This window comes from Syngnathoides biaculeatus, chromosome 10 (assembly GCF_019802595.1).
Source record: "Syngnathoides biaculeatus isolate LvHL_M chromosome 10, ASM1980259v1, whole genome shotgun sequence".
In the NCBI taxonomy this organism is placed as follows: Eukaryota; Metazoa; Chordata; class Actinopteri; order Syngnathiformes; family Syngnathidae; genus Syngnathoides; species Syngnathoides biaculeatus.
Genome location: NC_084649.1, coordinates 1,561,906 through 1,576,030, shown reverse-complemented (window position 1 = coordinate 1,576,030; position 14,125 = coordinate 1,561,906). Strand labels below are relative to the sequence as shown.

At 41.7% G+C, this 14,125-nt stretch overlaps 3 protein-coding genes across 9 annotated transcripts in view; 1 reads left to right on the top strand and 2 right to left on the bottom strand.

Annotated features, from left to right (window-relative positions):
* The window catches only part of cdk5rap1 (CDK5 regulatory subunit associated protein 1), a 33,060-nt gene extending 32,276 nt beyond the window's left edge, over window positions 1-784 (bottom strand). For 3 of the 5 annotated variants that reach the window (XR_009796711.1, XR_009796712.1, XM_061831520.1), the window contains exon 1: window positions 70-784. Coding sequence is in view for 1 of the 5 variants with exons in the window: in XM_061831520.1 (XP_061687504.1) it covers window positions 70-358 (289 nt within the window). In the remaining 4 variants the exon portion in view is untranslated. The remainder of the gene's footprint in view (window positions 1-69) is intronic. The other 2 variants (XR_009796714.1, XR_009796713.1) reach the window with 2 other exon arrangements.
* Window positions 785-830: 46 nt separating this feature from the next.
* ghrh (growth hormone releasing hormone) lies at window positions 831-13,368 on the top strand. 2 transcript variants are annotated; one of them, XM_061831522.1, is made up of 6 exons: window positions 831-1,352; window positions 1,954-2,043; window positions 2,577-2,663; window positions 10,237-10,341; window positions 10,469-10,593; window positions 10,673-13,368. In XM_061831522.1, exons 2-5 carry the CDS (start codon window positions 1,964-1,966, stop codon window positions 10,584-10,586), a joined length of 390 nt encoding a protein of 129 aa, XP_061687506.1. In that variant the 5' UTR covers window positions 831-1,352; window positions 1,954-1,963; the 3' UTR covers window positions 10,587-10,593; window positions 10,673-13,368. The 2 variants fall into 2 exon arrangements, with proteins under 2 accessions (XP_061687506.1, XP_061687507.1); XM_061831523.1 differs by lacking the exon at window positions 831-1,352 and adding an exon at window positions 1,622-1,793.
* rpn2 (ribophorin II) overlaps window positions 13,107-14,125 on the bottom strand; it is a 36,687-nt gene continuing 35,668 nt past the window's right edge. For both annotated transcript variants that reach the window (XM_061831519.1, XM_061831517.1), the window contains exon 17: window positions 13,107-13,684. In XM_061831519.1, coding sequence (XP_061687503.1) covers window positions 13,669-13,684 — 16 coding nt within the window. In that variant the 3' untranslated portion in view covers window positions 13,107-13,668. The remainder of the gene's footprint in view (window positions 13,685-14,125) is intronic.

The following is a 14,125-nucleotide window of genomic DNA, read 5'->3' as shown; positions in this document are numbered from 1 at the left end:
GTTTACAGCTCTCTCAAATCCTCCAGAGTAACGTTAAGATGGAAAACTGCCGTGAATATTTCAATTTACCCTTTCGAAAATGTCGCGGGTCCAATTCAGTTGAAAAATAATCGTGTTTGTATTCCACCTCAATGCCTGAAGTACACGAGTTATTAGCAGGGAGTCCTTGGATGAAGTCATTAAAAGTTGGACCCGAAGATATTTGAGTCTTGAAATGATCCGAAGCTCGCCGCTTTCCACTGGCACTAACTCCACTGCTGCTTGAATAACAGAACAACCTACCTTGAAAACACTTAACAGGTAGACGCAGTAATTTGGGAGAGGGAAACAACTGAATTAAACTCCTAAATTGTTTCATGTTTAGAGGACTGGCTTATTCGTTGCACTCGTGAAAATCGCAAACATTGAATATGATCACATAAGCAGTTAGTCACACTGCATCTAGCATGAGCTAAAGAATGTCCCTAAACCAAGTAGAAGTTGTCCACACATCAAGAGCACAATCCACTATTTGAACGCATCGTCAGGCATATCCGGAAATAACTATCTGTCAAAAATGCCACATACAAAGGGAAGTCTTTTTCGGAGGGATAATGTTTTTGTTTTTTTTTTTTTTTTTTTTTTTTACCTTTCAACAAATTTTTCAAAAATGTAATTTCTTGAATAATGGTATATTTTCAAGGACTTAACTACATCTTCTCCGGAAAATTTAAACGAATACGGAAAAACATAATAAGGAACGCTCTCTTAGTCTAGCAGTCCGTCAGAAAAAGGGTTCCCTATGCGGTCCGCCTATAAATACGGTCCGTTGAGTGAAACAAATGCAGTACTGTAAAGTACCTTAGCAAGTTTTTATTTTCCCCAACTACCCAAGGTGACAAAGGACCACGATCCCTTTTTGGTATTTTGGTAATACTAGACATTTCTCAAAATACATCCACGGCCTATCTTTGAGCAAAATTGCAGCGTTGAAATGGTTTACTATATTTTCCATCCATCCTTCCATTTTCTGGGCCGCTTATCCACACAAGGGTCGCGGCAGTGCCGTCACCAATCCCGGCTGTCATAGGCCAGGGTACACCCTGACTGGTTGCCAGTCAATCGCAGGGCACATGGCGACAGGAAAGACGCACTCACAATCACACCTAAGGGCAATTTAGAGTGTCTAGTTAATGTTGGGTGAAACGGTGGGGCAGCTGTAATGCATTGGCCTCATAGTTCTGAGGTCCAGGGTTCAATCCCATGGATGGATATCTATTTTTCTACCTATTGAGATCCACTGGAGAGAATACAGTTAATATGGGATGTATGATGAATAGGAGGCAACTACTTCAACTACTACTTATATAAAGGTATCATTTTTATATCTATTATACACCTATACAATTTCTTTTCATTGCAGCTTTTATTTTCCAAGGTACACCAATGCACTGTGCACCCTAATGTGCACTGCTCCAATTGTAATTATGAACCATTTTCCATAGTGCCCTTTGCATTGACCACAATCTGAATTAATTAAAGAAAAAGTTTCGATGCTGTTGCTAGATCAACATAATTTATTTGAAAAGTTAGTGTGACAATGAGACTCAGAGTATGCGCATGTAAAGTCAAGAAGGGGGAGTGATCATGTGTGATGTGGGTGTGACTGGGAGGTTGAGTATAAACTGACCATGGATGCAGGGAAAACCATCACTTGTGTTCCAGTAGTTTGGGGTAATGAGAGCTAAAGTAAGCAGGTAGTAAAGCATAAAGAGGAACTGCAAGGATTCTCCGAAATCACATCCAATATTTAGGTAAGTGAGCATAAACATACTGTACATAATAATAGAATGCATCTGTAAATGTCTATCCACCCATTGTTGCCTCTGTAAATTTCACATTGCAGAGATGTTGTGGCTGGGGTTTTGGCATTTTTCTCCAATTGAATTTCTACTGCTGTCCATTCTTCTCCAGGACAGCCTTTATGATGACCAAAGCAACACTGCTGCTGTTTTATTGCCTGTTTATATCTGCAGCAGGCTCCCCACTATATCCCTCCATCAGGTAAGCGCTACTACAAATATAACTGCAGTACTGTCTAACTACTATCTACACATCTCCCTCAGGATAGAGTGTCATTGTGGAAGTTTTAAATTCATTTTACGTCAGTACATGGCTTGTTTGTCATTTTAATTCATGTGTATTTTAATTTCAAAGTTCCCGAGATTAACGAAGACAGCATCTTGTTTTAGTTGCAAAGATCCAAGAAGTACAAAGATGCAACGTTTGCCGAGCTCTTGTAGCGAATGATGGTTTTGTTTTGTTTTTTTGACCCCATGCATGTCGGAGCTGCACCCTTTGCAATTGTTATGTTAATGGGGTCATACTGTACTTGCACTTTAATCTTGCAATTAATTGAAATGTGTGTAATCCTTTTGAAGTGCAAGATTAGTTTGTGAAATATTCTTGATCAAATATCTACATCATTAAAAAAAATTTACAATCCATACAATAGAATCTTGGGGAAATCGTTTTACAATTGAATGCAGTAAATTAATTACTATTAGCTTATTGGTATTCTTCGGGTTTGGCCAAAGGGACACATCGATCCTGATGACATCTTCTCGAAAGAATCCGGAGCAGGTGGATGGCGAAAGTTCTGCCCAAGACAGAACTGACCTACGGTCAGTGTAATTCCACACTCCACTTGCAACATACAGTACGAACAGCGAGGTCAATTCCTCCATTTTTGCTGTGGACGGAAAACATTCAGCTTTCCTGATTATGAGACGAGAGAGCAGCCGTTAAGATTTTTTACTTCAAGGTAATCTCATGTTGATATGAAACATAACTTTGAAAATAACATTATTTTTTAAGAAACACCAAATGTATTGGTGAACAAAAGTACTAGAACAGGAAAAAAATGATTCACAAATGTAATAGGAAAGCAAAAAAATTCATTCCACTAAAAACATTATGAATCTACTGCCCCACGCACACAAAATGGAAAGAGGTGGGGTTTAACCAATACTCACCTACTTTTCAAACAAAGCGCATCGAAGCGAGAAGCAACATTTTGTACGAATAAAAGATGTCATTTCAAAGCCTCATCTTGCTTTTTACTGATGTTTAATGAAGAGATGATGAGGACGAGGCATACAGACAGCTGCAGCAAATAGAATTTAAAAACTATTTTGCAAGCCGTAGACCCACGCATTAATCAGTACCCAAGAAGTAGCTCTCAGCTTCCCGGTCTAGATGCCCTGCTCCTCCACCCTGCCTGCCCCCAAAGATTTTAATGCATTACACAAACTCATCCCCTTTCTTCCAAGACACAACATACAGTGAAGAAAATAAGTATTTGAACACCCTGCTATATTCAGTGATGAAAGTCCTCCGGATTTTCCCGGAATTCCGGATTTTTAAATTTTCATGAAAATTGCTCCGGAAAATTGAGGGGAAATTACCTAAAATTAATCCGGTTATTAGTTGACAACATTGAACGAACATGCGTTTGAGTTCGTTGTTTTGCTTTCACGAGCGTAGCCATGTTGAGGCACTAACACTAGTAAGAGTAACGCCCCTCCCCTCGCATTCTCTCAAGATGTCGCTTATTTTGTGTGGTCTTGACATTAATTTATGTGTTTATTTCATAAATGATGTTAACTAAACAAGCCTGCTCCAAAACAACCGGTATTCACCCGGAAGTAGGAAATGCAAGTTAACCGTACTGAGCATGTACGAAAGCGCATGTTGAGAACTGCTTCACGTTATGCGAGTGCATTTACGTCGAAAGTCATCAACATCATGAGTCATGTCAAAGGAAATTCAGTTACACCAGGCAGGGGTGATCTTTGCGTCGATCGCGAGGCAGTGTGACGGTGTAAAAAAAAAAAAAAAAAAAACATTTCCTCGTAGCTTGATTCAGGTGGCCGGCGTCCTATTTACGGTTGTCCCGTGGTGCGTGCCCCCCCGCCCCCCCACAACAATACGTCACGATTGCCGACAGGAATGTGTATCAAAGATAGTGACAAGTTTGAGACTTAAACGTTAATAGTAATTACTACAGATCAACTCCTTTAATGCAGCCCTATGGGGGCACAAACCAGTGCAATCTGTAGGCCGGTCCCAAGCCCGGATAAATGCAGAGGGTTGCGTCAGGAAGGGCATCCGGCGTAAAAACTGTGCCAAACAAATATGAGCGTTCATCTAAAGAATCCCATACCGGATCGGTCGTGGCCCGGGTTAACAACGCCCGCCCCCGGCACTGCTAACCTGCAGGGCGTCGGTGGAAATTCAGCTACTGTGGGTCGAAGACAAAGAAGAGGAGGAAACCGGATCCAGCGTCAGAAGAAAAAGAGGAATGCACAGAGCCTACAACTGAGTGTAGGGACTTTGAATGTTGGGACTATGACAGGAAAAGCACAGGAGTTGGTTGACATGATGATTAGGAGAAAGGTTGATATTCTGTGCATCCAAGAGAGCAGGTGGAAAGGTAGTAAGACTAGAAGTTTGGGAGCAGGGTTTAAATTATTCTACCACGGAGTAGATGGGAAGAGAAATGGAGTAGGGGTTATTTTAAAGGAAGAGCTGGCTAAGAATGTCTTGGAGGTGAAAAGAGTATCAGATCGAGTGATGAGACTAAAATTTGAAATTGAGGGTGTTATGTATAATGTGGTTAGCGGCTATGCACCACAGGTAGGATGTGATCTAGAGTTGAAAGAGAAATTCTGGAAGGAACTAGATGAAGTAGTTCTGAGCATCCCAGACAGCGAGAGAGTTTGTGATTGGTGCAGATTGTAATTGACATATTGGTAAAGGAAACAGGGGCGATGAAGAAGTGATGGGTAAGTACGGCATCCAGGAAAGGAACTTGAAGGGCAGATGGTGGTGGACTTTGCAAAAAGGATGGAGATGGCTGTAGTGAACACTTATTTCCAGAAGAGGGAGGAACATATAGTGACCTACAAGAGCGGAGGTAGAACCACGCAGGTAGATTATATTTTGTGCAGACGATGTAATCTGAAGGAGGTTACTGACTGTAAAGTAGTGGTAGGGGAGTGTGTAGCTCGACAGCATAGGATGGTAGTATGTAGGATGATTCTGGTGGTGGGTAGGAAGATTAAGAAGACAAAGGTAGAGCAGAGAACCATGTGGTGGAAGCTGAGAAAGGAAGAATGTTGTGCGGCCTTCCGGAAAGAGGTGAGACAGGCTCTCGATGGACAACCGAAGCTCCCGGAAGACTGGACGACGACAGCCAAGGTGATCAGAGAGACAGGCAGGAGAGTACTTGGTGTGTCATCTGGTAGGAAAGGGGAGAAGGAGACTTGGTGGTGGAACCCCAAAATACAGGGAGTCATACAAGGAAAGAGATTAGCGAAGAAGAAGTGGGATACTGAGAGGACTGAGGAGAGGCGAAAGGAGTACATCGAGATGCGACGTAGGGCAAAGGTAGAGGTGGCAAAGGCTAAACAAGAGGCATATGAAGACATGTACACCAGGTTGGACACGAAAGAAGGAGAAAAGGATCTCTACAGGTTGGCCAGACAGAGGGATAGAGATGGGAAGGATGTGCAGCAGGTAAGGGTGATTAAGGATAGAGATGGAAATGTGTTGACTGGTGCCGGTAGTGTGCTAAATAGATGGAAAGAATACTTTGAGAAGTTGATGAATGAAGAAAATGAGAGAGAAGGAAGAGTTGAAGAGGCAAGAGTGAAGGACCAGGAAGTGGAAATGATTACTAAGGGGGAAGTCAGAAAGGCACTACAAAGGATGAAAAATGGAAAGGCAGTTGGTCCTGATGACATACCGGTAGAGGTATGGAAGCAATTTGGAGAGATGGCTGTGGAGTTTTTGACCAACTTATTCAACAGAATACTAGCGGGCGAAAAGATGCCTGAAGAATGGAGGAAAAGTGTTCTAGTTCCCATTTTTAAGAACAAAGGGGATCTTCAGACCTGTGGGAACTATAGAGGAATAAAGTTGATGAGCCACACAATGAAGTTATGGGAAAGAGTAGTGGAGGCTAGACTCAGGACAGAAGTAAGTATCTGCGAGCAACAGTATGGTTTCATGCCTAGAAAGAGTACCACAGATGCATTATTTGCCTTGAGGATGCTCGTGGAAAAGTACAGAGAAGGTCAGAAGGAGCTACATTGTGTCTTTGTGGATCTAGAGAAAGCCTATGACAGAGTACCAAGAGAGGAACTGTGGTACTGCATGCGTAAGTCTGGTGTGGCAGAGAAGTATGTTAAAATAGTACAGGACATGTATGATGGCAGCAGAACAATGGTGAGGTGTGCCTTAGGTGTGACAGAGGAATTTAAGGTGGAGGTGGGACTGCATCAGGGATCAGCTCTGAGCCCCTTCCTGTTTCCAGTGGTAATGGATAGGCTGACAGATGAGGTTAGACTGGAATCCCCTTGGACCATGATGTTCGCAGATGATATTGTCATATGCAGTGAAAGCAGGGAGCATGCAGAGGAACAATTGGAAAGATGGAGACATGCACTGGAAAGGAGAGGAATGAAGATTAGCCGAAGTAAAACAGAATATATGTGCGTGAATGAGAAAAGTAGAGGGGGAAGAGTGAGGCTACAGGGAGAAGAGATAGTGAGGGTGGACGACTTCAAATATTTAGGGTCAACAATCCAGAACAATGGTGAGTGTGGTTAGGAAGTGAAGAAACTGGTCTAAGCAGGTTGGAACAGCTGATAAAAGGTGTCTGGTGTGTTCTGTGACAGAAGAGTGTCTGCTAGGATGAAGGGCAAAGTTTACAAAACAGTGGTGAGGCCGGCCATGATGTACGGATTAGAGACGGTGGCACTGAAGAAACAACAGGAAGCTGAACTGGAGGTGGCAGAAATGAAGATGTTGAGGTTCTCGCTCGGAGTGACCAGGTTGGATAGGATTAGAAATGAGCTCATTAGAGGGACAGCCAAAGCTGGATGTTTTGGAGACAAGATTCGAGAGAGCAGACTTCGATGGTTTGGACACGTTCAGAGGCGAGAGAGTGAGTATATTGGTAGAAGGATGCTGAGGATGGAGCTCCCAGGCAAAAGAGCGAGAGGAAGACCAAAGAGAAGGTTGATGGATGTGGTGAGGGCAGACATGAGGGCAGTTGGGGTTAGAGAGGAAGATGCAGGAGATAGGCTAAGATGGCAAAAGATGACACGCTGTGGCGACCCCTAACGGGACAAGCCGAAAGGAAAAGAAGAAGAAGACTACAGATCAACTCCTTTAACATGTTTTGCTGTACGATGTAGAAATTCTAGGATATATTTTTGTGTATATTCTATATCTATAATATAATATGTATAATGTGGGGGAAATGGCAATTTTAGATGTCTTTTTACTGAATAGTTCACTTAATTCATTTGTCTTGAGGTAAGATATTTTTAAGCATATTTTAATGACAAATGTGATTTTGTGCTATCCAGTGATAGGGAGATGGGGGGCAAAAAAAATCTGGGCTTGGCCCATGGAACTTCTGCCCAATTTTATTTATTTTTTTGGTCAGGACTCAGAAATTTTACTTTCAATTTTTGTCTGAATTTTGTTCACAGATATCACCAGAATGCACCACAGCCATGCATTAAAAAAAAAAATCCCAGGGAGGCGTGCCCCCGGACCTCCCTCGTGCTCGCATTTTTATTTTCAGAAATTTTCACGAAAGTCCACTTTCATCTCTATATATTGCAAGTTGTCCCACTTAGAAATCATTGGTCTGAAACTTTGATCGAAGGTGCACATCCACTGTGAGAGATAATCTAAAAAGAAAAATCCAGAAATCACAATGTATGATTTTTTTTAATTTAAATTTTTTATTTGTGTGATACAGCTGCAAATAAGTATTTGAACAATTTTAATATTTGGTCCAGTAGCCTTTGTTTGCAATTACAGAGGACAAACGTTTCCCGTAGTTGTTCACCAGGTTTGCACACACTGCAGGAGGGATTTTAGCCCACTCCTCCACACAGATCTTCTCTAGATCAGACAGGTTTCTGGGCTGTCGCTGAGAAAGCTCCCTCCTAAGATTTTCTATTGGGTTTAGGTCTGGAGACTGGCTAGGCCACGCCAGAACCTCGATATGCTTCTTACGGAGCCACTCCTTGGTTTTCCTGGGTGTGTGCTTTGGGTCACTGTCATGTTGAAAGACCCAGCCATGACCTATCTTCAATACTCTGACTGAGGGAAAGGGGTTGTTCCCCAAAATCTCACAATACATGGCCGTGGTCATCCTCTCCTTAATACAGTGCAGTTGTCCTGTCCCACGAGTGGAAAAACATCCCCAAAACATGATGCTACCACCCCCATGCTTCACAGTAGCGATGGTTTTCTTGGAACTCATCATTCATTTACCTTCAAACACAGTTAGTGGAATTATGACCAAAAACTTCCATTTTGGTCTCATCTGACCATAAAACCATGACTCCCCTGTATCATCCAAATGGTCATTCGAAAACTTAAGATGGGACTTGACATGTGCTAGTTTAAGCAGGGGAACGTTCCGTCATGCATGATTTCAAACCATAATGTCTTTGTGTATTACCAACAGTCACCTTGGAAACGGTGGTCCCAGCTCTTTTCAGGTCATTGACCAAGTCCTGTCGTGTAGTCCTGGGCTGATCCCTCACATTTCTAAGGATCAGCGAGAGCCCACGAGGTGATATATTGCATGGGGCTCCACTCCGATTGAGATTGACCGTCATGTTTAGCTTCTTCCATTTTCTAATAATTGCTCCAACAGTGGACCTTTTTTTACCAAGCTGCTTGGCAATTTTTTAGGGTCAGAATTCTAGCTGATAGACAGTTGTTCAAATATTTATTTGCAGCTGTATCGCACAAATATGGAGTGGAAGTGGACTTTTAAAGGTGGACTAACAAGAGTTTGAGGGTCAGAATTAATCGCTGATAGACAGGTATTCAAATACGTATTTGGAGCTGTATTAGACAAATAAATTGTTGAAAAAAATCATACATTGTGATTTCTGGATTTTTCTTTTTAGATTATCTCTCTCACAGTGGACATGCACCAACAATGAAAATTTCAGACCCCTCCATGATTTCCAAGTGGGAGTGTTCAAATACTTAATTTCTTCACTGTATACCTATCTCTGGAGGGCATCGGGTTTTAGGTAGGAGGAGCTCGAGTGAGGGAAGCAGTGCACAGCAACCCCGCCCGATCCTCACGGGTCACTCCAAATGCAGCACACAACTCATGGGCCACTTCTCGGTTAGTAACACCAATAACTTCCATTTGGGGACATGGCAGTCATAGCAACAGGGTTGGGGTGGGTTCCCACTAGGATCATAGCAATGCCCCTGGGGAAGGGCCCCTCTGGCTGGATGGGTGCCTGGTGTGGGGGCTCCCCTCTCATGTCCTGTGGATGCTCTCCGGGTTGCCTCCCTTTTCATTCTCTTGTCAGGTGTCCCTATCTTCACACCTTTCCACCAATCAGGGGACACTGACTCATCTTCAGGCTGAGCGGGTTGGTGGAGGGTGTTTCACTTTTCTGGAAATAGAGGCAGCGGTGGTTGTTGGCTGGGTGGTGGCGTTGGGTCGCTGTGGCCTCCTCTGGGTGGCCAGATGGGTCTGTGGGGGCAGTAGACCACCCTGGATCGCTCGGTGTGGGGGTTGTCCCATCAACAAGGCGGCTCTTGGGTGGACCCCTCGAGCTGCTTCTCGACTGGGTGTGATGCGGTCCTCATCCCCTGCAGTGCAGGCACAGCAATTACATGACACTTCTGATGGCTATTGTGCATGCGAAATGGTGTCAATTCACTTGGAATGTCTGCAGACACACCCCTGGGACTTGTTCGCTGACTGTGGGGCTACTCACTCGTTTCATTATAATGATGCAAATATCTTGGCTATCCCCTTGCACTCTGGTTCTACGGGTGTATCTAATTTACACAGCCCCTGCCACTGCCCAAGCCGGATACACAAACATTGTCCTGCAATGCTTTGTTTCCTGTGTCTGTCCTGTCCCTCCTGACTGACCCATACAACATTTGAATCCAATATGTCATTGTACGAGTTATATCATGGTCTGCTTTCTTCACAGCCAAGTGCTTTCAATTGTTGCCTTCATTTCCCGTAATTGGTTATTTAACTCTCTTGTCTTAATCTTTTCTGTCACTTGGAAAACTTTGCTTTGCTTAAAAAGAAAAAAGATTGGTGACCACTGATTTACAGTATGTATAGAAAATCATTCTTTTGTTTGTTTTTTTTTAATATCCCTTGTCTTATTTTAGCTTTGGTCGCCATGCCGATGCCATCTTTACAAACAGTTATAGGAAAGTGTTGGGCCAAATCTCTGCAAGGAAGTTCCTTCAGACCATCATGGGCAAACGTCTTGGGTAGGTTTCACTGGGGAAATTAAAATCATTTTAACTGTGTGTAAATCTAGCATCTGAAAGCACCAGATGATCTCATTGTGGCACTTGGGTGACTGTGAGACAGTGAATCATCATTCTTTTTCCACAGAGACGAAAGTGAGAGCTATATGAAACGCCAGTCTGATCTCTATGAAGGAACCTATAAAGAAGATCTGACGTCCATCCAAAGCAATCAGAGATACAGAGGATTTCATGAAACGCCATGAGGCTCAGGTAAACGGTCGTGATACTCCGCAGAAAGCAGAGAACAGCGTGTCAGGCTTGCTCTAACCCAACTCTTTGTTCCCTACAGAATGCAGAGCAGAGAGAACACAGATTGAAAAGCTGTTCATTGTCAAAACCATCACGGCTTGTTTTATTGTACCTCTATCTTCACAGGCAATATGGTCTGCATTTTTAATTCTCATTGAAAGCTGTTGCAAATGTTCCAAATAGATGTTTGTTTTTTTTAGCATTCCTCAACTTTCCCACTCTTTTGATGCCCCTGTCAGGGCTTATTTGGAACATGTTGCAGGCATCAAATTTAAAATGAGAAAATAGTTGCAAAAAACTAATCAGTTTGAACATGAAATATCTTGCATTTGTATTTAGTTGAAAATAGGTTGAAATTATTATATTCATTATAGTCTGTTTTATTAACATTTTACATAATGCTGCAACTTGATTGGAATTGAAATTTGTACATTCACACTATAACATCTAAATTTGTGATTTCATCAGGTGTGCTGTGGAGCCATTTGTTGTCATTCAAACCACAGAATAATGGCTGTTTAGACACCCATAAATAACACTAAATACTGCAAATGTTGATTGCCATTCAATCTGGAGTTATGTTCCAGATGGCTCATGATGTGATGTTTTATTTTTTTAAATATCAATAGTATATACCATTTCCCTATGGTTAAAATGCATTTGAACAAATTGAAACACACTTTTTACACATATATCATGTTTAAACTCAACATTTGCAATTACAAAATGATGGAAAACACTTGGGTGATGGGCTAGATAAGTACTGATAATAATAACCACTATAGAAAGGTGAGCTAATGTGGTTTCACAAGTTTGCAGCTGTTATTAACCAAAAAACATTCAAACTCCTTTAGCTGTTCTAGTAGTCTTTTCTTGATATCCATCCATTTTGTGAGCCACTGATCTTTACAAAGATCGTAGGAGTGCTGGAGCCAATACCAGCTATCATCGGGCACGAGGCAGGGAGGTTGGAATTGATGCCCGGTCCTCAGAACTGTGAGGCAGATGCTCTAACCAGTTTAATTACGGTGCTACTGCTTTTCTTATTTATTTTTTTTAGACGCATGTAACTGTCCAAGCCAAAACCAAGCATTTTAACAGGGTCGTTACCTTTTTATATTGACTATATAGTATAGTGTATACTTACAGTGGACAGAGGACAGAATTGTTGTTCCCACCGTTAATAAAGGAAAAATCCATAGCGGTCACAGAAATAAATTGAATCTGATAAAATTAAGAATAAATTTAAAAAAATATGAAAATTAAACAATGATAATCAGACTGTTTTTGAATTGTGCTTACATGATAAAAAATAAAAACATTAGGTTGGCAGCATGGTGGAGCAGCTGTAAAGTATTGGCCTCAGAGTTCTGAGGCCCAAGGTTCGATCCTGGCCCCGCCTGTGTGGAGTTTGCATGTTTTCCCTGTGCCTGCATGGGGTCTCTCCGGGCACTCTGGTTTCCCCCCACATCCCAAAAAACCTGAAAACATTTATTGGACACTAAATTGCCCCTAAGTGTGATTGTGAATGCGGTTGTTTGTGTCTATGTGCCCTTCAATTGGTTGGCAACCAGTTCAGGGTGTACCCTGCCTCCTGGCTGATAGGTGGGATAGCCTCTAACACTCCCACAGCCCTCGTGAGGATAAGTGGCTAAGAAAATGGATGGATAAACAGATTGCATGTTCGCCCCATGTGATAGGCTCCAGCGCGCCCGGGCCCCTAAGCAGAATGGAAGATCGATAAATGACAGAAAATAATGAAACAGGTCTGGAGAAAAATGACGGAACCATCCATGCATTGTCTGAGCCACCTATCCTCACAAGGGTCGCAGGAGTGTTGGAGCCTATTCCAGCAATCTTAGGGCAGGAGGCAGGGTACACCCAGAACTGATTGCCAGCCACTCGCTGGGCACTCAGAATCAATTAAGTCTCCAATTTATGCATGTTTTGGCGATGTGGGAGGAAACCCGAGTGGCCGAAGAAAACCACACAGGCACAGGGAGAACATGAAACATGCTCTAACCAAATTTATGTGTTTTTAGCAGGTAAGATGACGTAACAAAACTCCCAAAATGCAGCTCACCTGAAAGCCAATATCAAAGCAACTTGGATTAACATAACACCTGATCTGTGCCAAAGGCTGATGAACTCCATGCCGCACCACCTTGTTATTAAAGCTACAGCAGGTTCAACAATGTACTGGGGCCATAATACTATAATACACTTTTCAGAAAGTCTTCATTTCTGTTTAAGATCTTTGGTTGGTCAGATGAAATATTCTAATATTATAAAATACTGGATGTTTTATTTTTCTGGATGCCATAATCACCAAAATTTAAACAAATTGGCTTGAATTATTTTGCTTTGTTTGAGGTGAACTAATACATTTCAGTTTTGTTTTTTTTTTAATAAATTGACTTTCCCTAAATATTCTATTTTTCAACATACCTGTAGATCCTTTGATACTTGTGAAATAGAACACCAATTGACCATTTCTTTATTTCTTAAGACAGAAACATCCTTCATTTCCACGTTATGAACAATTTATCTTGGGGGTGGAAATTTGTATCAAACAGGAAACAAGTTCTACTTTGACACAATCAAACACTTGGTACTGTAAAAGTACAGTGAGTAAAGATCAGCGTGTAAGATCTGCTGGCCTGTTTATAAACAGAGGAGACAAACGGTAAGTTACAAAAAAAAAAAAAAAAAGTATTTAATTTCATTAAGAAACCACAGACACACACACACAAACAAAAAGAGCACTGACAATGTTATAACAACAAAATCCCGCAAGATGAACTGCTATGATCGATCATGTTGCAACAAAGTGGGGCAGTCTGATAGAACTGTTCTGATCTCAGAGGCGTTCCTGATTTTTCTTCCATTCGGCCACACACGGATTCTTCAAATGCTATGGTGTTCCAAAGTGAGATGGGATGTATTGATCGAGTCCAAGGGGATGGGACGTATTGATGATCGACTCCAGGGGGTGGAAACCTGTGCCCATTCAGTGTTTGTGTTCAATGTTTGCGTCTATTTTTTCTCAATTCTGTGGGGCGAAAAAGGTGAAAATATTTAGATTATGGATTTTCTTTAGGAGTAAAACACTGGTTTTGTGAAAATCTGAAACAATTTTAATAAGATGAACATGCATTTAATTATACAAAAAAAATCTACATCAAGGATGCAAACAATGCTGATGAGTTTGACTCACAATACACCAATCTTTTGATTTAGATGTACAAAAATAAAAAAGGGATTAGTGCACATGTAGGCCTGTCACATTGGCAAAGCTTTTAGGACGATACATTTTCCACAAAACTATAACAATAAACCATACTATCTTTTTTATGACAGTATTAGAACAGCATAAGCAGCCATTTTTAACATTTAGTTCCAAAAAAATACTGAACATTGGCATTGAAATGTAGAACAATAAAGTAACAGATGAATAAGAAAAATCTTAGCTCTGTTTATAAAAATTGCACTT

Coding starts and splice junctions, on each gene's coding strand:
- ghrh (XM_061831522.1), top strand. CDS start 1,964: ATGATGACCAAAGCAACACTGCTGCTGTTTTATTGCCTGTTTATATCT. Junction 2,044..2,576: donor CCACTATATCCCTCCATCAG/GTAAGCGCTACT, acceptor GTTTGGCCAAAG/GGACACATCGATCCTGATGA. Junction 10,342..10,468: donor ATCATGGGCAAACGTCTTGG/GTAGGTTTCACT, acceptor CTTTTTCCACAG/AGACGAAAGTGAGAGCTATA.